Below are 22,174 nucleotides of genomic sequence, written 5' to 3' on the forward strand. Positions count from 1 at the left end.
TGGATGGGCCCGTGGCTGGATTGGTAAAGGGCAGAGAGCTCCAGTCCGACTCAGACGCCAGCAAGGTGGAGGTGGAGTACTGGTTTGGGCTGGTATCATCAAAGATGAGCTTGTGGGGCCTTTTGGGGTTGAGGATGGAGTCAAGCTCAACTCCCAGTCCTACTACCAGTTCCTGGAAGACACCTTCTTCAAGCAGTGGTACAGGAAGAAGTCTGCATCCTTCAAGAAAAACATGATTTTCATGCAGGACAATGCTCCATCACACGCGTCCAAGTACTCCACAGCGTGGCTGGCAAGAAAGGGTATAAAAGAAGAAAATCTAATGACATGGCCTCCTTGTTCACCTGATCTGAACCCCATTGAGACCCTGTGGTCCATCATCAAATGTGAGATTTACAAGGAGGGAAAACAGTACACCTCTCTGAACAGTGTCTGGGAGGCTGTGGTTGCTGCTGCAATGTTGATGGTGAACAGATCAAAACACTGACAGAATCCATGGATGGCAGGCTTTTGAGTGTCCTTGCAAACAAAGGTGGCTATATTGTCACTGATTTGTTTTTGTTTTGTTTTTGAATGTCAGAAATGTATATTTGTGAATGTTGAGATGTTATATTGGTTTCACTGGTAAAAATAAATAATTGAAATGGGTATATATTTGTTTTTTGTTAAGTTGCCTAATAATTATGCACAGTAATAGTCACCTGCTCACACAGATATCCCCCTAAAATAGCTATAACTAAAAACAAACTAAAAACTACTTCCAAAACTATTCAGCTTTGATATTAATGAGTTTTTTGGGTTCACTGAGAACATGGTTGTTGTTCAATAATAAAATTAATCCTCAAAAATACAACTTGCCTAATAATTCTGCACTCCCTGTATATATAATGTGTGTGTCTATATATATATATATATATATATATATATATATGTATAGTTTTTGTTATTGTAATAAATGTTTTAACAGTGATTTAAAGGAATATAATATATGACAAGTTGTTTGACTGGGAAAGGCTCAAAAAGCAAGACATAATATCCATTGAAAGTATAGAGCGTGTTTATTAAGATTCTCTGGTATATCTTTTTTTACCATTCACTTGTAATACCAGATATCGATAGTGCCCCACTTGTAGACCATAATATATTATTACAGCTTCACAGAAATCATGTAGATACCACTGAGCATAAAAGCAAAAATAAAGTTTTTACAGTATGACAAATAGTACAACTGGCACAAGTTTCTTAGATCATTGTCACCAGTCTATCGGTTCAGTTGTATTGTCACATGAAACTGAAATTACAAAACACAAATAAATTGTATCTCTATTTTTCTATTGCTCCTTAAAACTGACTGCAATATCTTTTCTGACATAAATAGGACAGCTGTCAGTTTTCAGAAGCTTGTTTTATAGATATAAATAAGGATCTTAAAAGTGGTGTCATTTAAAAAAAAAAAAAACTATCCTTAGTGGTTCACATTTTGCATATTTATATGGCTAATTTGTGAATCAAATTAAGAAAATACAAATTATTATGTTAATTCCATGCAGTGGTTTATGGCTTTATTTTAAGAATCTAGTTTTTCTGTTTTCTGTTTATAAATATTCATTACCACATTCTGACTCACCCTGTAACAGAATTTATACAGGAAATTAAAGTCAATTTTAAACATTCATGGCTCAGATATAGCATGGGAACATAAGATATTTTACAATTTATTTACTTTGTTTTCTTGGTAAGCTTTGTAGTAAAGATACCTAGGTAGGCTCAGAAGTAACTATGTGCTACTGGGAGCTAGCTGGTGATTAGTGACTACACACATATGTTTCTTGTCATTGTCTCACCAGATGTGTTCAGCTAGGTCCAAGTAGTGCATTGCTGGTCTGAAGATGATTGTAACTATGTGTTTAACCCCTTTTTAGAGGTTAAACATGCAGTTCTATGCAAGTAATAGTGCAATAAATAAAATATGTGCCTTTAAGGCCAGTCAGATATATCAATGTAATTCATATGTTAGCCCATGTAGAGCTTAATTAAATACAACTACCCTATAAGATAATTTATCCTTTTTTTAAATATATTTGTCTTGGCAATGTAGAAAAACAAATTCCTTCTCATACTGAAACAAAAGACTGTACTATAGTCTAAACAAGCCACTCTGTATTAGTAATAAGCAGAAAGATTGATTTACAGTGGTGGTGTTTTTTTGGCCAGCCAATATCTGTTAAAATGGCTGTCAACAAGATAACACTATATGGAAGTTTACAAAGCTGTTGAAACCATGATAATTTGCTTTCAGTTCACAATGATCCCACTGACAACTTACAGAATCTTATGCTAGGTATACATGGACAAAATGCCCTTTACAACTAGTATTACCAAATGAAAAACATTTTTTTAAATATGTAAAACATATGCCTATGCCTACACATATTCTATAAAATCATATGCATGAGAAGTCTTGGAGGTGACAGGGACATAGAAACAATAGGAGTGGAAAGACATAGGTCAGAGGTTGATTGAAGAGTACGGCTTGGGGAGTATTTGGAGATGAGAGAGGAAGTATAGTTGGAAGGGAGGTTGTTGAGTGCTTTATAGGTTAGGATTGAATTGTATTCTAGAGTGTATGGGGAGGCAGTGTATAGAGACTGGCAGAGCGGCGCAGCTGATGTAGATTGACGACTTTGGTGGACTTAGCTGAAGCATTCATGATAGTTTGAAGGGAGAGGCAGTGCTTGGGAAGGCAATTTAGAAGTAGATTGCAGTAGTCAATAAGTGACAAAATGACAACATTTTTGTAGTTTCTTGATTAAGGAAATTCTTGAAATGGTTCGTAGGTGTGCACAGCAGGATTTGGTATGTTCAGAGTCAAGTATGACACCAAGATGAACCTGGGGTGAAGTGCTGAGAACAAAGTCTCCAACTGTCAAAGAATTGTCAGGTGTTGGATGCCTCAGCAAGAGAGGAAAAAGAAGCAGCTCAGTTTTAGACAGATTGAGTGGAGGTAGTGTGAGGACATCTAAAAGGAAATTGCAGAGAGACAGTGGGTAATCTAATTGAGTAAAAATTGAGACATATCAGGAGAGAAAAGATAGATTTTGGTATCATCAGCGTATAGTGTCACTGGAACCCAAAGAAAGATATACGTTTTCCAAGGGAGGATGTATAGATATAAAAAAGTAAGGGACCCAAGACAGAGCCTTGCAGTACTCCAAATGAGAGAGACAAAGGACCAGAAGATATGCTCTTAAAAGAAAATGTAAGCAAGTGGTTTGAGAAACAGGAAGCAAACCAGAAGAGGGCTGTGTCTTGGATGCTAAAATAATGTAGAATTTGTAAGAGGAGAGGATGGTCATTTGTTGGTTTTCCTGTAACTTAACTCTGAAAATTATGTCAGAACTGGAAATGCACACTGTAGACTTCCCAAGCCTAACCCTGATACATATCCTACCCTAATTTGCTTCATTGGGGGTTATCTGATAATGAACTGTGAAACAATGCTTCTTCTACTAATATAATGACTGTGGTTAACTTTGTCTGCTACAAAAATTAGTCGGGATTGGCTCTTCCAAATAAGAGGTGGTTGGAGTCTGGCTATTGAAAAACAACTGCAGGAAATAAGGTGATATTTTGTTTTGAAAATGTTTATACTTAGTGCAATCTGATTTGAGACTACTGAATTTTATAAGGGTCTAATTCCTTATTAACAGTATCAATGCCCATAATGCAAATATATAGCTGTCTTTTTTGGCTGGAGAAAGGTAGAATATGATATGTTTTAACACAAGGGGATTGGTCCTTTGGGTGAAAAATAAACAACGTTATTATTCTATTTATTTATATCATTTTTACTCCTGAATTCTATCTGTAGGCATATACAACAAAATACAAATATTTTTTTATATAAATATATATATTTACCCTATACACATTCTATATTTATCACTAACTTATTTTCCCTTTTATTCTACTTATACCTTCATTACATGCATCACATAAAACATAGGTGAAGTATTTGTTAGGATTTTACATCTATATTCATTACTAACATTACAAACGGCAATAGAAATTCCCTTCCTGTGTAATCTTACAAGTCAGATGGGGTCTCTATCTAACAATAACACATGTCAAAGAACTTAAAGATCAATAAAGAAACATAATTGTATTTTCACTGATGTTTTATATGATTTTACAGTTTTCTATTAAATTAGTACTTAAAGTAACTGAAAGCAAAATGCAATAAGCAATGAGTGGCCTGTAAAGCACATGTGTATCTATATTATGTGTATAGGGAGGAGAACTGGAAGGGAAGAGTGTTTGACTACATGATACAGATACATACATTATACCACTGCAGGTGATGGAGAGATCATCTAAATCTGTACTGGCATAAAAAGCAATGCAATTGACTTGTAAATGTTTCTCTGAATTGGCAGAAGCATGAATAAGTAAGCATCTCAGCATCATTTGCGTGGGACAAAGCTGTAACTGGTATAATCTAGAGATGGGCATTTGGTTTCATCACAAATTAATATCTGAATGAATGCACCAACTAAATTTAAAGAAAATGAAGAAATACTGATGTAATTCATCTATATTCACTTGTTTGCTTTAAATTACATTAGGGGTTAAAATACCTCTAGCACACTGGAGAGCAATGCTAATCCAGACACTTCTGCACAGAGCCCCGGACCACGCGAACAGGAGGCTTAATGCCTGCATAGCAAAGGAACATCTACAAAAATGTATGTAAAATGTTCCATAAATATTAAGTATTTGTTTTGTTTAAAAAGACAACAACAAAAAAATGAATAGCACAGCAGCTGAATATTCAAAAAATTAATTTTCTAAATATTCATTCCAAAAGATTTAGCCAAAACTAATTTTTCGCCCGTGCACGTCTAGTGGAATCCCTCTTGAGCAAATAAGCGCAATACTATGATTGTGCTGTACAGCCACGGGAATTCACTGTGTGTATTAAGACAATTAGCAGCATTATCCGACCCCAGGTGCTGAGTTTAACCATCGATTGATGTTTATGTTTTTGTGCATGAAATAAACTTACAGTGCAAGGATCAGTCAGTGCGTTTCTAGGTTGCAAGATTAGCATAGGGTAAGTGCACAAATAGTAAAAAAATACTAAACGAGATATTTTACCACTTTACATTGTGTTAATGTATAGACGTTAGATATTAAAGTAAATGTCTTTCTGTTTTATATTTCTATTAAGATCTTTTAAATGTTTATGGTTTATTTTAGTTATTTGTTTAAATATATTTATTTATTGATTATTAAATTAATTAGAAATGTCTGTTCTTCACCTGAATGATGGTATTATTTATTTTATCAAATGTAAAATGTAGACAGTGCTTGTATAGGAAAAAAAACAACTAATCCACTTTTTAAAAATAAATATGTTTATTTGCAATATAAAAACATTAACAATGTATAAAAGTACTAATCCAAATGTGGATACAATACAATTAAAAACAGTGCATCTATATAGAATTAAAAGCATGTAAATAAAACATATTTAGACAGCTCTGTTTGCCTGGCCAGGAACAATAACCTATTGTTATAGTTAAAGTGTCATTTTTACTTTTTATTACAAATAAATAAATAATATTTAATAATATGTGCACTTAGATTGCACAAGAAGTTTAACTGACAATAGGCAACGAAACCCAGCTCAAAAACAGGTTTGGTTTTTAAATAATCTGGAATGGATTAAAATGCAACGTCATACAGAGGTTCACATTCTGAGTACATTAAGGTCAAAGAACATCACATTTGCCCCTATTTAAGAAAGGTCTTGCGGACCTGATCCGACACTGCGGATCAGGTCCGCAAGACCTTGCTGAATGCGGAGAGCAATACGCTCTCCGTATTCAGCATTGAACCAGCAGCTCACAAGAGCTGCTGGTGCAACGCCGCCCCCTGCTGACTCGCGGCCAATCGGCTGCCAGCAGGGGGGTGTCAATCATCCCGATTGTACTCAATTGGGTTGATTTCTGGCGATTCCTGTCCGTCTGCTCAGAGCAGGCGGACAGGGTTATGGAGCAGTGGTCTTTCACTCGGCTCGCCAGAAACACGGGCCCACAAGCTCCCTATGGAGCTTGTTAAATGGGCCCCACTGGCTTTAGCCAATAATGTATTGGTGAGAATATAGCGAGCTTTTTATCATATTCCATTGCTTAAATCTTACAAGTGTTTGTAGCCTATTTATAAAGGATGTTTCACTTTAGTTATTGAAGCTACATAAAGTAATATTTAAATTAAATATTAAAATGATTTTTTTTATCTTACAATACAGAGTTTTATGTAAAACATGCTGCACTGCAAAAACTACTTGAGTGTTTCTGGGAGAAAGGTCACTTCCAGAAAAATTGACTTGAATATGTACAATAAAGTCCAATAAAGAATTGTGTTATACCCGATTCTCAGAAGCTCTCTGGTCTATAACCCCGCCCATCATGTGTGCTCCCATTGGTCCTTGTTTTAATTAGTATTGCTATATATTGTCTGTATGTGCATTACACTTGTAGCTTGACAAAGGGGCAGGTGCCCCGAAACGTTGCTGTTCACCTAATAAAAGTTTTTTCACTTCCACACTTGAGAGTGCAACATTTTCTTTTGGATTCTACTACTTTGGAGCTAAGGGGTATGGCTCTACATCTGTTTGCACCCATCTTGTTGTCTATTGGACATTTATACATTTAAAGGTGTGCTGGTCCTACAACTTTGCTGACTACATTAATTTTAATGGCGCAACCGTGCACACTTTGACTAGACAGTGTTGCCGCGATGTGCTGTGGAAAAACCAGACCCGCTCGGTAGAGCAAGGAGCGGCATTTTGGAAAAGGGAGCTTTTACTTAAAATTTATCTGCAATACTTTAATGTATAAAGCTGCCGGTAAGCTAATGTTAGTTTACTGCCCCTTTAAGGGGAGTTAATGTTATGGTAAATCTGAGCGTTTAACAATGCTCAGATTTACCAACACTAAAAAGCAAGTGGAGTTTAAGTGATCATTACATGTAAAAAAAAGGTGCTAAACTCACCCTGAATGTGTCGTTGCTCAGCGCTAAACTCAGCGGCTCCAGACGCCCACGGCACATCGCTCTTCTACCAATGAGCTGCCGCTTCCACCTCTAATCCAATAGCCATGCGGGTCAACTGAGAGGGTTCTGTATGCACGCACAGCTGTTGGTTTAGAGGTGCAAGCAGCACCTCATTGGTAGAAGAGCGATGTGCCGTGGGTGGCCAGAGCCGCTCAGTTTAGCACTGTGCAACGACACATTCAGGGTGAGTTTAGTATTTTTATTTTTACATATAATGAGCACTTAAACTCCACTTGCTTTTTAATGATAGTAAATCTGAGCGTTTGTTATACACTTGAATTTACCATCACTTTAAAGGGACAGTCTACACCAGAATTGTTATTGTTTTAAAAGATAGATAATCCCTTTTTTACCCATTCCCCAGTTTTGCATAATCAACACAGTTATATTTATATATTTTTTACCTCTGTGATTATCTTGTATATAAGCCTCTGCAAACTGCCCCTTTATTTCAGTTCTTTTGACAGACTTGCAGTTTAGCCAATCAGTGATGGCTCCCAGGTAACTTCACGTGCAAGAGCACAGTGTTATCTATATGAAAAACATGAACTAACACCCTGTAGTGGTGAAAAACCTGTTAAAATGCATTCTTAAGAGGCGGCCTTCAAGGTCTAAGAAATTAGCATATGAACCTCCTAGGTTTAGCTTTCAACTAAGAATACCAAGAGAACAAAGAAAAATTAGTGATAAAAGTAAATTGGAAAATTGTTTAAAATTACATGCCCTATCTGAATCGTGAAAGTTTTTTTTGGACTAGACTGTCCCTTTAACTAACAATATTGTGCTCACTCAGTAAAATAAGTGGATGATTTCTCTCCATGTGGGCAGGTTTTTGACAATCAGCCGTTAGTTACGTTTCACATTTGGTTCTGTGTCCATCTGTCTTCAACACAGCCCCATTAAAGAACAACTGATCATAATCTAGCTGCACTCTTATCAACTGGTAGGAAGGACAAAAAATGTGTTACTAACCAATGAGCCACAGAGAACAAAAAAACATTAACACGTGTCCTGGGGAAGACTACCATTAGTAAAATAAAGAACAAGCCTACATTTACAACCTAGGGAATGTTTTTATCTCTATACATTTGTAATAACACTGGGCCCTGCAATCTTGCAGCTACTGTGTAAAGTTAAAGTAATCAGGAACAGATATTTTTAGTACAAAGGCACAAGACCTTCTTCTTCTGCATTCTGTATTCTATATATCCCCAGGAGTAGCCTCTATTTAAGTGCAATCAATATCTGGTCTATTTCCCACTCTTCTCCCCAGTCCTTGATGCATGTGTGTAATTATTGTTCTGTAACGCAAAGCCAGGGAATGAATGTCCTGGTCTGTGTACTGACAATAATGACATCAGCACATCTCTAATGCATTATTTCTTTCATATAAACCTCATTCATGTGAATCAGTGAGCTGGAGAATATTAATGCACTTTCTCCACTTAACACGAATGCCATCAGAACTGCATATTTTCCCCTTAAGCCTTAAGTGTTTTATATGTGTTGACTGAACAGTAATATATAACTATATAATTTCTTAAAGGGATATGTAACCCACATTTTTTCTTTCATGACTCAGATAGAGCATGCAATTTTAAGAAACTTTCTAATTTACTCCTATTTGAGGGCAGTCCGAATGCCACAGGTGAAGCGTGAAAATGCAAAAAGTATGCAGCACAGTTTGGAACACTAAAACTGCTTCTGCAAATCCATACTGCGGAATTCATAAATAATTATAGCCACCTCTTGTCACAGAGAGTTCTGCTTCATTATTATCAGTGTCTGTTCATTTATCACTGTAAGGGAAACTGTCATCACAAAAACTCTTTCAAAACATTACAGAACAAACAACACCCTCTATAAAACTGTAATGTGCAAGAAAACGGCAAGTTCAAGCTAAATAAAAGAACACAAAAAACAAGACCACATTATCAGCTTTGAAATAACGAGACGCAACTGAGATGAGACATTTCACACAGCCAATTGCATTATTACATTTTTTATTTCATGATTCAGATACAGCGTACAATTTTTTCACAACTTTCCAATGTATTTTTATTATTAAATTTGCTTCATTCGCTTGCTACACTTTGTAAAAGAAGCAACAATGCAACACTGGGAGCTAGCTAAGCATAGGGTGAGCCAATGACAAAAAGCATAAATGTGCAGTCACCAATTAGCAGCAATTAGACAACAAAACAAATTAGATAATAAAATCACATTGGAAAGGAGACTCTGGTTCCGGTGGAGGAGGAGCTACACAGGTGCTGCTTAGCTCGACTTCCAGTCCTCTAGACAGTGGCGGTGGATTCCTTCGTGCCCTGCCTCAAGTCTTGGGGCTGTTTTCTTGGACAGTAAAGGAGAACTACTCGGGAACCATATTCAGTGGACTGTCATCCCACTGTTTTAAGCCCAAACCACTAGCTACCTGGTCCTACCCACTCCGGTGTCTCACCTGGTCCTAAACAGGTAAACTTCACATTACCTGCGCCCCAGCCCTAGGACATTTTTCCTTACCCCATCTGCAGAGCCCTGTCAACCCTCCGGTTTTGATATTCCCTCCCCTCTCTGCCTCGGCCGCCCCGCCGGACCAATTTCTAAATACCGCAAACACAGCGCTCTAACCTTGCTGTTGCGCTGCTGAGGAGATCACTGCTGGACATCTGTCCCTCTCCCTCCCCCACCGGTGCTGCGTGAGGGGAGTGGAGTGTGGCTCTCGCACGGAGCGTTGGAGCGGGAAGAGCTGCTGCCGGTCTTCATTTGGATCAAGCGGCTCCCCAGAGTCTCGGAGGCTGATGACGCAGGTCGAGGGCGGCCAGACAGAGCAAGAAGGGGTGAGTTTACCTACTATTGATCCCCGGGTATATCATTGCTAACAGTCTGCAAGCTCAGAGGAGGACTCTTAGAGGGGCGCAAAGGAGTAGCTCAGAAGGGGAATAGAATTTCATTCACAAGGGCTGGTGGCGGCTGACTTTTGAAGGGCTATGGATTGAAACATTTTAAAAGATACAAGGATACAATGCCTGTCATCAGACAAGGGGGACGTTACATAAATCAACTACCTGGTATCTCATAATACAAGCCAACTGTAGAAGCACAGACCGGGTTAATAAATATTTAAAAAAGAGGATTCAAAAGTCACAGGATCCTTTTCTATTATATCCAAATTTACTACTCTGCCTAACATGTCTAAATTGCTTTCTTCGTTGCAACAGTAATAGAATGTTTAATGTCAGCTGATTATTTCGTATTGTATCTTATTCTGTTACAGCCGTACTTGATGCAATAAGACTTTATTCAGTTGTTCTTTGTGCATGTAAAAGAAATCTTCACTGATCTAGGTCATCTAAGCTTCTTTATAGCAGTTAATTTTACCAAGTAACAAATCCCTAAGGCTTATCATAGTAACTAATTTATAAACAGACCCAGGGGTCTTAGCTGCAGAATACTACATTTCAGCTGCACGATATAAGCCTATTATAGTTTTGGGTAAAAACATTAAAGGTGAATCACCTCTTATGCGCCTAGTAAATGTAATCCCTATTAAATAAACTTCAGGCTCTTTTAGGCGAAACTATTGCTTAGTTCTATGCTAAAACTGTTAAAACTTTTAAAGAAAGTCCCTTGGCTCTAAGCTCTATACTTTTACTAGGATCAAGTTCATAGGCTCAGGACTAGGGGAAGGAAATTTAGGCCTAGATTTAGAGTTCGGCGTTAGCCGTGAAAACCAGAGTTAGAGGCTCCTAACGCTGGTTTTAGGCTATCGCCGGTATTTGGAGTCACTCAAAATAGGGTCTAACGCTCACTTTTCAGCCGCGACTTTTCCATACCGCAGATCCCCTTACGTCAATTGCGTATCCTATCTTTTCAATGGGATCTTCCTAACGCCGGTATTTAGAGTCGTTTCTGAAGTGAGCGTTAGAGCTCTAACGACAAAACTCCAGCCGCAGGAAAAAAGCAGGAGTTAAGAGCTTTCTGGGCTAACGCCGGTTCATAAAGCTCTTAACTACTGTACCCTAAAGTACACTAACACCCATAAACTACCTATGCACCCCTAAACCGAGGTCCCCCCACATCGCCGCAACTCGATTAAATTTTTTTAACCCCTAATCTGCCGACCGCCACCTACGTTATACTTATGTACCCCTAATCTGCTGCCCCTAACCCCGCCGACCCCTGTATTATATTTATTAACCCCTAACCTGCCCCCCCACAACGTCGCCGCAAGCTACTTATAATAATTAACCCCTAATCTGCCGACCGCAAAGCGCCGCCACCTACGTTATCCTTATGTACCCCTAATCTGTTGCCCCTAACACCGCCGACCCCTATATTATATTTATTAACCCCTAATCTGCCCCCCTCAACGTCGCCGACACCTGCCTACACTTATTAACCCCTAATCTGCCGAGCGGACCTGAGCGCTACTATAATAAAGTTATTAACCCCTAATCCGCCTCACTAACCCTATCATAAATAGTATTAACCCCTAATCTGCCCTCCCTAACATCGCCGACACCTAACTTCAATTATTAACCCCTAATCTGACGACCGGAGCTCATCGCTACTATAATAAATGGATTAACCCCTAAAGCTAAGTCTAACCCTAACACTAACACCCCCCTAACTTAAATATAATTTAAATCTAACAAAATTAATTAACTCTTATTAAATAAATTATTCCTATTTAAAGCTAAATACTTACCTGTAAAATTAATCCTAATATAGCTACACTATAAATTATAATTATATTGTAGCTATTTTAGGATTAATATTTATTTTACAGGCAACTTTGTAATTATTTTAACCAGGTACAATAGCTATTAAATAGTTAAGAACTATTTAATAGTTACCTAGTTAAAATAATAACAAAATTACCTGTAAAATAAGTCCTAACCTAAGTTATAATTAAACCTAACACTACCCTATCAATAAATTAATTAAATAAAATACCTACAATTACCTACAATAAAACCTAACACTACACTATCAATAAATAAATTAAATACAATTTCTACAAATAACTAAAATTACATAAACTAACTAAAGTACAAAAAATAAAAAAGAACTAAGTTACAAAAAATAAAAAAATATTTACAAACATAAGAAAAATATTACAACAATTTTAAACTAATTACACCTACTCTAAGCCCCCTAATAAAATAACAAAGACCCCCCAAAATAAAAAAATGCCCTACCCTATTCTAAATTAATAAATTTAAAAGCTCTTTTACCTTACCAGCCCTGAACAGGGCCCTTTGCGGGGCATGCCCCAAGAAATTCAGCTCTTTTGCCTGTAAAAAAAAACATACAATACCCCCCCCCCAACATTACAACCCACCACCCACATACCCCTAATCTAACCCAAACCCCCCTTAAATAAACCTAACACTAAGCCCCTGAAGATCATCCTACCTTGTCTTCACCATACCAGGTTCACCGATCGGTCCAGAAGAGCTCCTCCGATGTCCTGATCCAAGCCCAAGCGGGGGGCTGAAGAGGTCCATGATCCGGCTGAAGTCTTCATCCAAGCGGGCCAGAAGAGGTCTTCCATCCGATTGAAGTCTTCATCCAAGCGGCATCCATCCGGAGCGAAGCGACAGCATCCTGAAGACCTCCACCGCGGAACATCCATCCTGGCCGACGACTGAACGACGAATGACGGTTCCTTTAAATGACGTCACCCAAGATGGCGTCCCTCGAATTCCGATTGGCTGATAGGATTCTATCAGCCAATCGGAATTAAGGTAGGAATATTCTGATTGGCTGATGGAATCAGCCAATCAGAATCAAGTTCAATCCGATTGGCTGATCCAATCAGCCAATCAGATTGAGCTCGCATTCTATTGGCTGTTCCGATCAGCCAATAGAATGCGAGCTCTATCTGATTGGCTGATTGGATCAGCCAATCGGATTGAACTTGATTCTGATTGGCTGATTCCATCAGCTAATCAGAATATTCCTACCTTAATTCCGATTGGCTGATAGAATCCTATCAGCCAATCGGAATTCGAGGGACGCCATCTTGGGTGACGTCATTTAAAGGAACCGTCATTCGTCGTTCAGTCGTCGGCCATGATGGATGTTCCGCTGTGGAGGTCTTCAGGATGCTGCCGCTTCGCTCCGGATGGATGCCGCTTGGATGAAGACTTCAATCGGATGGAAGTCCTCTTCTGGCCCGCTTGGATGAAGACTTCAGCCGGATCATGGACCTCTTCAGCCCCCCGCTTGGGCTTGGATCAGGACATCGGAGGAGCTCTTCTGGACCGATCGGTGAACCTGGTATGGTGAAGACAAGGTAGGATGATCTTCAGGGGCTTAGTGTTAGGTTTATTTAAGGGGGGTTTGGGTTAGATTAGGGGTATGTGGGTGGTGGGTTGTAATGTTGGGGGGGGGGGTATTGTATGTTTTTTTTTTACAGGCAAAAGAGCTGAATTTCTTGGGGCATGCCCCGCAAAGGGCCCTGTTCAGGGCTGGTAAGGTAAAAGAGCTTTTAAATTTATTAATTTAGAATAGGGTAGGGCATTTTTTTATTTTGGGGGTCTTTGTTATTTTATTAGGGGGCTTAGAGTAGGTGTAATTAGTTTAAAATTGTTGTAATATTTTTCATATGTTTGTAAATATTTTTTTATTTTTTGTAACTTAGTTCTTTTTTATTTTTTGTACTTTAGTTAGTTTATGTAATTGTAGTTATTTGTAGAAATTGTATTTAATTTATTTATTGATAGTGTAGTGTTAGGTTTTATTGTAGGTAATTGTAGGTATTTTATTTAATTAATTTATTGATAGGGTAGTGTTAGGTTTAATTATAACTTAGGTTAGGACTTATTTTACAGGTAATTTTGTTATTATTTTAACTAGGTAACTATTAAATAGTTCTTAACTATTTAATAGCTATTGTACCTGGTTAAAATAAATACAAAGTTGCCTGTAAAATAAATATAAATCCTAAAATAGCTACAATATAATTATAATTTATAGTGTAGCTATATTAGGATTAATTTTACAGGTAAGTATTTAGCTTTAAATAGGAATAATTTATTTAATAAGAGTTAATTAATTTCGTTAGATTTAAATTATATTTAATTTAGGGGGGTGTTAGTATTAGGGTTAGACTTAGCTTTAGGGGTTAATACATTTATTAGAATAGCGGTGAGCTCCGGTCGGCAGATTAGGGGTTAATAATTGAAGTTAGGTGTCGGCGATGTTAGGGAGGGCAGATTAGGGGTTAATACTATTTATGATAGGGTTAGTGAGGCGGATTAGGGGTTAATAACTTTATTATAGTAGCGCTCAGGTCCGCTCGGCAGATTAGGGGTTAATAAGTGTAGGCAGGTGTCGGCTACGTTGAGGGGGGCAGATTAGGGGTTAATAAATATAATATAGGGGTCGGCGGTGTTAGGGGCAGCAGATTAGGGGTACATAAGGATAACGTAGGTGGCGGCGCTTTGCGGTCGGCAGATTAGGGGTTAATTATTGTAAGTAGCTGGCGGCGACGTTGTGGGGGGCAGGTTAGGGGTTAATAAATATAATATAGGGGTCGGCGGTGTTAGGGGCAGCAGATTAGGGGTACATAGGGATAATGTAAGTTGCGGCGGTTTACGGAGCGGAAGATTAGGGGTTAATAATATAATGCAGGGGTCAGCGATAGCGGGGGGCGGCAGATTAGGGGTTAATAAGTGTAAGGTTAGGGGTGTTTAGACTCGGGGTACATGTTAGAGTGTTAGGTGCAGACGTAGGAAGTGTTTCCCCATAGGAAACAATGGGGCTGCGTTAGGAGCTGAACGCTGCTTTTTTGCAGGTGTTAGGTTTTTTTTCAGCTCAAACAGCCCCATTGTTTCCTATGGGAGAATCGTGCATGAGCACGTTTTTGAGGCTGGCCGCGTCCGTAAGCAACTCTGGTATCGAGAGTTGCATTTGCGGTAAAAATGCTCTACGCTCCTTTTTTGGAGCCTAACGCAGCATTTTTTTGAACTCTCGATACCAGAGTTAATTTTATGGTGCGGCCAGAAAAAAGCCTGCGTAGCGTTAACAGCCCATCTACCGCCAAACTCCAAATCTAGGCCTTAGAGAGGAAAGTGGTAACAGAACTCATTTTATTAACTGCTTATAGAGATTTTGTCTGAAGTCTACAATTTCCAAAATTGTTAAAAGTATCATTAACTTATCTAAGCTTTTTGTCTGTTTTAACATTAAGCAGAAACACTTTGCTATGGGATCCCTTTAATACATAGTAGCAGGGGTCATACTGTACGAAACTGAGCCTAGATTTCTCGTTTTCTATAAACTTATTTAGGGCCTGAACCCACCAAATTCAACTTTCAGTAGTCCCTCTGCTCAGGCTAAGTGCTGTTCTGACCGGTCTCTTTTTTTGCTACTATTGTTGTCCGCGGCGGGGTGAGTGAGCCCTTTCCACTTCACGGGTTCTGGGGGTGTTCTTCTCTATTTTTTCTTTTCTTCCCCCTCTTAGCACCAAATTGATAAATAACTGGCACACCCTCTTCCCTGCACCTTCCCCCACTTTTCCTCCCCTCACTCCCCATCCTCACTTCTCTCCCTTCCCTTCTCTTTGAACAGAGGGTGTCAGATCTTGAAGATCTTACTGCACTTCACAGCACCAATTTAGAAGCAACCAACTTAACTATTACCTCAATGCAAACTAAACGTGAAGACCTTGAGAATCGCTCTCGCAGGAACAATATACGGATAATCGGGATCCCTGAGGATAAGACCTATGAGGACCTAAACACTTTTATCTCAGAGTTATTGCCTCAACTTCTAAAAATGCCACTTAATTATCCTCAGATCATAGTGGAAAGAGCACACAGGTTAGGTAGGCCATGGGTAGATAACAAAGGGAATCACAGGCCTAGACCCGTGATAGCAAAACTTTTAAATTTCCAAGACAAGGTCACATTAATGCAATTTTTTCGCAAAAATCAGCCCATTACACTTGGAGAATCTAAAATCCTCCTCTTTCAGGATTTCTCAGAGGAGACAACATCCAGGAGGAGGGTCTTAGCTCCAATCTGCACCAAACTGATCCAGCAGGGTCATCAAGTTACCATTATCTACCCTGCAAAATAAAAAATTACAGATGGTGAAAATGTCCGCATTTTCAACACAATATCAGAGGTAGAACAATTTCTAAAAAATCCAGGTGATTCAGGCCTACAACTTTCAGCCCAAAAATAGGCCACTATTATGCTCTCCCCTTCTTTCTTCTTCTTTTTCCTTTCTTCTTTTTTTTTCTATGATAATTAAGCATGTTGGCCCAGGAGCTGTGGCTGGGCCGTCCTTCTCCCCTCTTTTTCTTGTTTACCCCCCCTTTTTTTTTTCTTTTCCCCTTCTTCCCTCCTCCCTCCCCCCTCTCTTGCCTTCATCCTTCCCCACTATTGGTATTCGGATACTGGGTGTCACCCTAGATGGCAAACTTTAAAGTAGTCTCCTGGAATGTGGGTGGGATATCCACCCCCATCAAAAGAAAATCTATTGTTACACTCTTGAGGAAACTGGGAACTGACATACCATTTCTACAAGAAACACATTTGATGCTAGAAGAGTCCCTAAAACTTAGATCTTCCTGGATGAAAGATATTTTTTTCTCACCAGGTGTGGGGAGAAAGAGGGGGGTGGCCATCTTGGTAGGGAAAAGATCTAATTTAGACGTCATTTAGCAGACCTCGAGGGAAGATTTGTACTGATAAAAATTAAAATTGCTAAAACAAACTTTTACTCTATGTAACATTTATGCTCCTAATAAGTTGGACCCAGATTTCTGGTCAAAGATACAGGCTAAAATTCTCTCTGTCTATGAGGGTCATCTGGTTCTAGGTGGAGATTTCAACATGACTCCTCACTCCCCACTAGATAGATTTAGACAATCTACTAAACTGCTTAAACATAAAAAGGATAATTTAGAAACTAAATTAATTAAATCAATTATGCAAAACCTTGCAATTAAGGATGTATGGAGACTCCAGAACCCCGATGTCAGGGACTTCACCTGCCTAGCCAGGGCGCACAAAACGTTCTCCAGAATCGATTTATTTCTCATCACGAAAGACTAAGTAGATCTGAAGTAAAAGCAGGTATACTACCTATCTTTTTGTCGGATCACGGTCCAATCTTTCTGGAGTTTCAGCTGAATCATCCCAAAAACAGATCATCACATTTCATTTTCTCATCATTTCTTGCTTCTGATCTAAAATTAAAAAATTGGCTCAAACTTAAATTCTCTGACTATGTTCAACATAATCAGGATCATATAGGTTCCCCTCTGGTTTTCTGGGAAGCTGCGAAGGCAGTTCTCAGGGGAGAAATTATAGCCTATAGTGCCCTGAGATCTAGGCAAATAAGATTGAGAGAGAAGGAAATAATCAATTCAGTAATCAATTCTTACAACTCTTTTTTATTAGAAAAATTGCCTAGTAATTGGGCGAAATACATCAGAGCTAAAAACGCCAGAGATGCATTTGCGGTCTTTCAGGAAACCCAGAGGGACTTAAAACTCCAATCTAGACTTTATAGATATGGGAGCAAATCTGGCAAACTCCTGGCCAATTTGGTTAAGAGGGAGAAAAAGTCATCCTTCATTGAAATTATCCAACAGGATGGCACTTCTCTCGAGAATCCTGATGAGATTGCGGAAGCATTCGCTAGATACTATCAGGATCTCTACTCTTGTAGGACCTCGAACCTTGCCCAAGCGACTCAATTCTGGAGCGAAATTCCTTGTCCTAAAATCTCAATTGACATAGCTGATACCCTCAATGCCCCAATCACGGAAGCGGAAATCATAAAGACCATTAAAGATCTTTCCCCGAATAAGACACCAGGCCCAAATGGCCTACCGAATGAGTTTTACAAAATTATGAACACTGAGATTGCGTCCTATCTTAACAACCTCTATAATAGTATGTATGTCAAGGGAGACCCAGTTGCCACCTCCTTCTCCGCTTCTAATACCATCTTAATTCTTAAGGGCGGGAAGGATCCTTCCCTTAAGGAATCATACAGACCTATAGCTCTTTTAAACAGAGATTATAAAATCCTGTGTTCCATCATTGCTAGGCGTCTACAGTTATCACTTGCTAACATCATTCACCCAGATCAGGCTGGGTTCCTATACAAACGGAACTCTTCAGCAAAAATCAGAGAGGCCTTGATTGTTACTGAATATTTCAGGAATATGGAGGTGTCGGGGAGCCGGGGGGAGGAGGATGCCCCTGACCTAGCCATTGTTTCCATAGATGCTGAGAAAGCATTTGACTCAATCCATTTCGATCATCTTTTTACCTCATTGGCCAATTTTGGCTTCAGGGGAGAGTTCCTCAAATTTATTATTAACTTATACAAAGAACCATATACAAGATTGTTTGTCAACAACATTATGTCTCCACAGATAACACTTGGGAGGGGAACAAGGCAGGGATGTCCTCTCTCCCCCCTGCTCTTCGACGTTTCAATTGAACCTCTGGCAATTATGGTCAGACTTCAATCACCAGGAATTAAAATAGGCAACCAGATCATAAAAATAACCCTTTATGTGGATGATGTACTGTTATACCTATCAGATACCCAAACCAGTATACCCAAACTACTGGACATCGCTGCTTGTTTTGGGTCCTTTTCGGGCTACAAAATCAACGAAGCGAAATCAGAACTGCTATGGCTCAGGAAAAATAATAATTCCCCTCGTAACATCCCTTTCAGTCTGGCAAAAGACTCTCTTAAAAATTTAGGAATTTACATTCCCTATATACCAGGGGAGCTCTACAACCTCAATATTACTCCTATCCTAGCAAGTATCAGGCAGAAACTTAAAAGTTGGCAGTCTCTGCCAATATCCATCTCCGGCCGGATAGCTCTATTTAAAATGGTCCTCCTGCCAAAGCTTTCATACATATTACAGAACACCCCACTAATTCTCTTAGAAAGGGATGCTCGGCTGCTTAACAGTGCACTTAGTAAATTAATTTGGCAGGAGAAAAGACCAAGGATATCACTGAATAAACTATCCCTTCCAAAAGAAAGTGGCGGTCTGGCACTGCCTGATATTCGCCTATATAATTATGCTTTCCTCGCTCGAATAGTGGCTGACTGGATTTTCCACAGTGACTATGAAACAAATAACTTATTAGAGGAAAATATTTGCTACCCCTACCTCCCACTAGCTTTAATTCACTGTTCACCTAAAGAGTTACCAGGAGAAATTAAAACACTTAAAACGTTGTTTAACCCATTGAAGTCCTGGTGGAAAATTAGGAATCTTTTGTCCTTAAATTGCAAAGTTTCGCAGTACCTCCCTCTCTTGGGCAACCCGAAATTCCCTGCAGGCCTAAGCTCCGCAATATTTAAAAAATGCATAACCTGGGTCTGAGTAGGGTCGAACATCTTATCGACATAGAGAGAAAATGTGTTAAATCCTTTGAGGATTTAAAAAGAGAGTTCAAAATAAATAATAAGGATTTTAAAGGGACAGTCAACACCAGAATTTTTGTTGTTTTAAAAGATAGATAATCCCTTTGTTACCCATTCCCCAGTTTTGCATAACCAACACAGTTATAATAATACACTTTTTACCTCTGTGATTAACTTGTATCTAAACATCTTCTGACAGCCCCCTGATGACATTTTATTTATTATCTATTGACTTTTATTTTAGCCAATTAGTGCAGTGTCTGCCACAATTCACGGGCGTGCTCACAATGTTATCTATAGGGTTTACCTGAACTATCTCTCCCCTGCTGTGAAAAGCAAATACAAAAGCATGTGATTAGAGGTGGCCTTCAAGGGCTTAGCAATTATCATATGAGCCTTCCTAGGTCTAGCTTTCAACTAAGAATATTAAACGAACAAAGCAAAATTGGTGCTAAAAGTAAATTGGAAAGTAGTTTAAAATTACATGCCCTATTTGAAACATGAAAGTTTTTTTTGGACTTGACTGTCCCTTTAAGCATTTTATGCATATTTGCAATGTAGGCATTTCTCCATAGAACTTATGAAAGAGACAGGATGGAGTTGGTCGCTGGGCAAACTGGAAAGTTGGCTCACTCTGTTTAAAAATGGTCATAAGTCTATCTCCGTGTGTTACCAGCTGATCAATCTTAGTAAAGGTGAATCGGAGCTTGGGAATATTTCTTCACTGTGGAACCAGATGATACCTCAGTCCAATATTAATATCAAATCTGTCCAATTATTAATTCAGAAAGTGGCCCAGGTCACTCTATCAGCCAGGTGGCGCAAGATGCATGTCAAACTCATACATAACTCATACTTTACTCCCAAAAAGGCCTGCAAAATTCGCAATCTCAGTTTTAATAAATGTCCAAAATGTTCGTTCCCCGCTGCGGACTTAATGCATATGATTTGGGAATGTCCTAAAATAAGACATCTCTGGTGGAAGTTAGAATTTTGGCTCAGTAAAACCCTTAAAATCCCCCTTCCAGGCCTAACACAGTTATTTGGTCCTAGGAACCATAACTCTCAACATGTAAATGACAAAATGAGTTTCTTGTCCATACTGGCAACTAGATATCTTATCTTCAAGAAATGGAAATCAAGAGTAACACCATCCATCCCAGAGATTAAGAACTGCTTAAAAAAACAATGTTTATTAAAACAAAGAGATACTAATTTGGACAAGGATGCAGATATCAGACAATTTTTTAGTAAATGGCCAGTGTTTATCAAGACACTGCCTGATACGGAGATAAATGATGTGATTTTCCCATTTAGGGATTCTGACTTGGTACTCTTAGGTGCCTGGTAATAATTAAGCAAGAGAGTCACTAGCCAAGACGCCATCCTGGGTACCCCGATACCGAAATCCATAGTCCTTCAGGTGGGAGGAGGGAGTGAATGTGAGGGGGCTCCTTTTTCCCTTCCCCCATCCCTTTCCCCCTGTCTTTCCCTTTTTTTTTTTCCCTCTCTCTTTTTTTGTTCTTAATTCCCCTTGACTTTAAATGTTTAGTTAATTATATGAAGATAAAGATTAGCAGAATTAATGCCTAAATGGCTGATCAAATGGTAAGAGGACCCTGAACTCCCAATTACTTTAGCTTTTAGTTTACGGCAAAGTAAGAGAGTATTACAAAGTATGAGTACTATAAAATATAAGAGTAAAGATTCAGGCTGTGTTCCTAAACATGTCTAATTTAAATTAAGTTAATTTTTAAAGAAGATAACAGTGAATATTGATTGGTAATCAGAAAATTGTTAAAGATGTATGGTAATCTCCAAGGTAATCTTGTAATATTTCCGTTGAATTTTTGTCACTGTTTTTCTTTTTTTTTCTGTATATATTAAATGTATCTCCAATAAAAAAATAAAAAAAATTACATTGGAAAGTTGTTTAACACCACATGCGGTATCTGAATCATGAAAGAAATGTTAACGTTACTGTCCCTTTAAATATAAAGATTCATTAGCAGCTAGCGTTTATGAATTAAACCCATCTGACTGTTTGTTATGAATAAATATAAATGTTAATATATTGATTACAGTGATACATTTAGTAAGCAGTTCTTAGGTCAGTTAGCTTTAGAAACATTACAGGAATATAAGAAACGTTTGTCTAATGTTCCAGGAAGAAATGAAAGAACGTACTTGATATGGAAGTGTACAAAGCAAACGCTTTCAGACTGCTCATTTCTTTCTGCCTGGTTTCCTCAACGCTGCTATGGAATATGTTTTCCCAAGAATACAGTTTAAGCAGTTTAATACCACGAAGCATTTCATTGGTCTTCTTTAGACGCTCATTAGAATATTCCTGAAATAAAGAGATTTTGTATCTATTAAGTATGTGTTTGTAGAGAAAAATACAATTTAAACAGAAAACAGTGCCATATTATATATTTGTACCATTATTATTATATTTGTACCATCCTATAATATAAAAGGCAAAGTGTGTTTGTCCAAAGCTGTCATGTGCAGTAGAGACAGAACAAGGACAAACACACCTGACCTTTTTGAGTCCATAACTGATCTGCGGCAGAAGTGGGCGTGACCAGGTGCGAGCGTGGGCGTGGCCGACATGAAGGGGCAGGGC

General features: G+C 38.5%; 1 protein-coding gene across 5 annotated transcripts in view; it reads right to left on the reverse strand.

Moving 5' to 3' along the window:
- The window catches only part of ABCC8 (ATP binding cassette subfamily C member 8), a 594,664-nt gene that overhangs the window by 320,804 nt on the left and 251,686 nt on the right, over positions 1 to 22,174 (reverse strand). For all 5 annotated transcript variants that reach the window (XM_053720647.1, XM_053720648.1, XM_053720646.1 and 2 more), the window contains exon 10: positions 21,733 to 21,895. In XM_053720647.1, coding sequence (XP_053576622.1) covers positions 21,733 to 21,895 — 163 coding nt within the window. The remainder of the gene's footprint in view (positions 1 to 21,732; positions 21,896 to 22,174) is intronic.

Source organism: Bombina bombina, chromosome 7 (genome assembly GCF_027579735.1).
Source record: "Bombina bombina isolate aBomBom1 chromosome 7, aBomBom1.pri, whole genome shotgun sequence".
Lineage (NCBI taxonomy): Eukaryota > Metazoa > Chordata > Amphibia > Anura > Bombinatoridae > Bombina > Bombina bombina.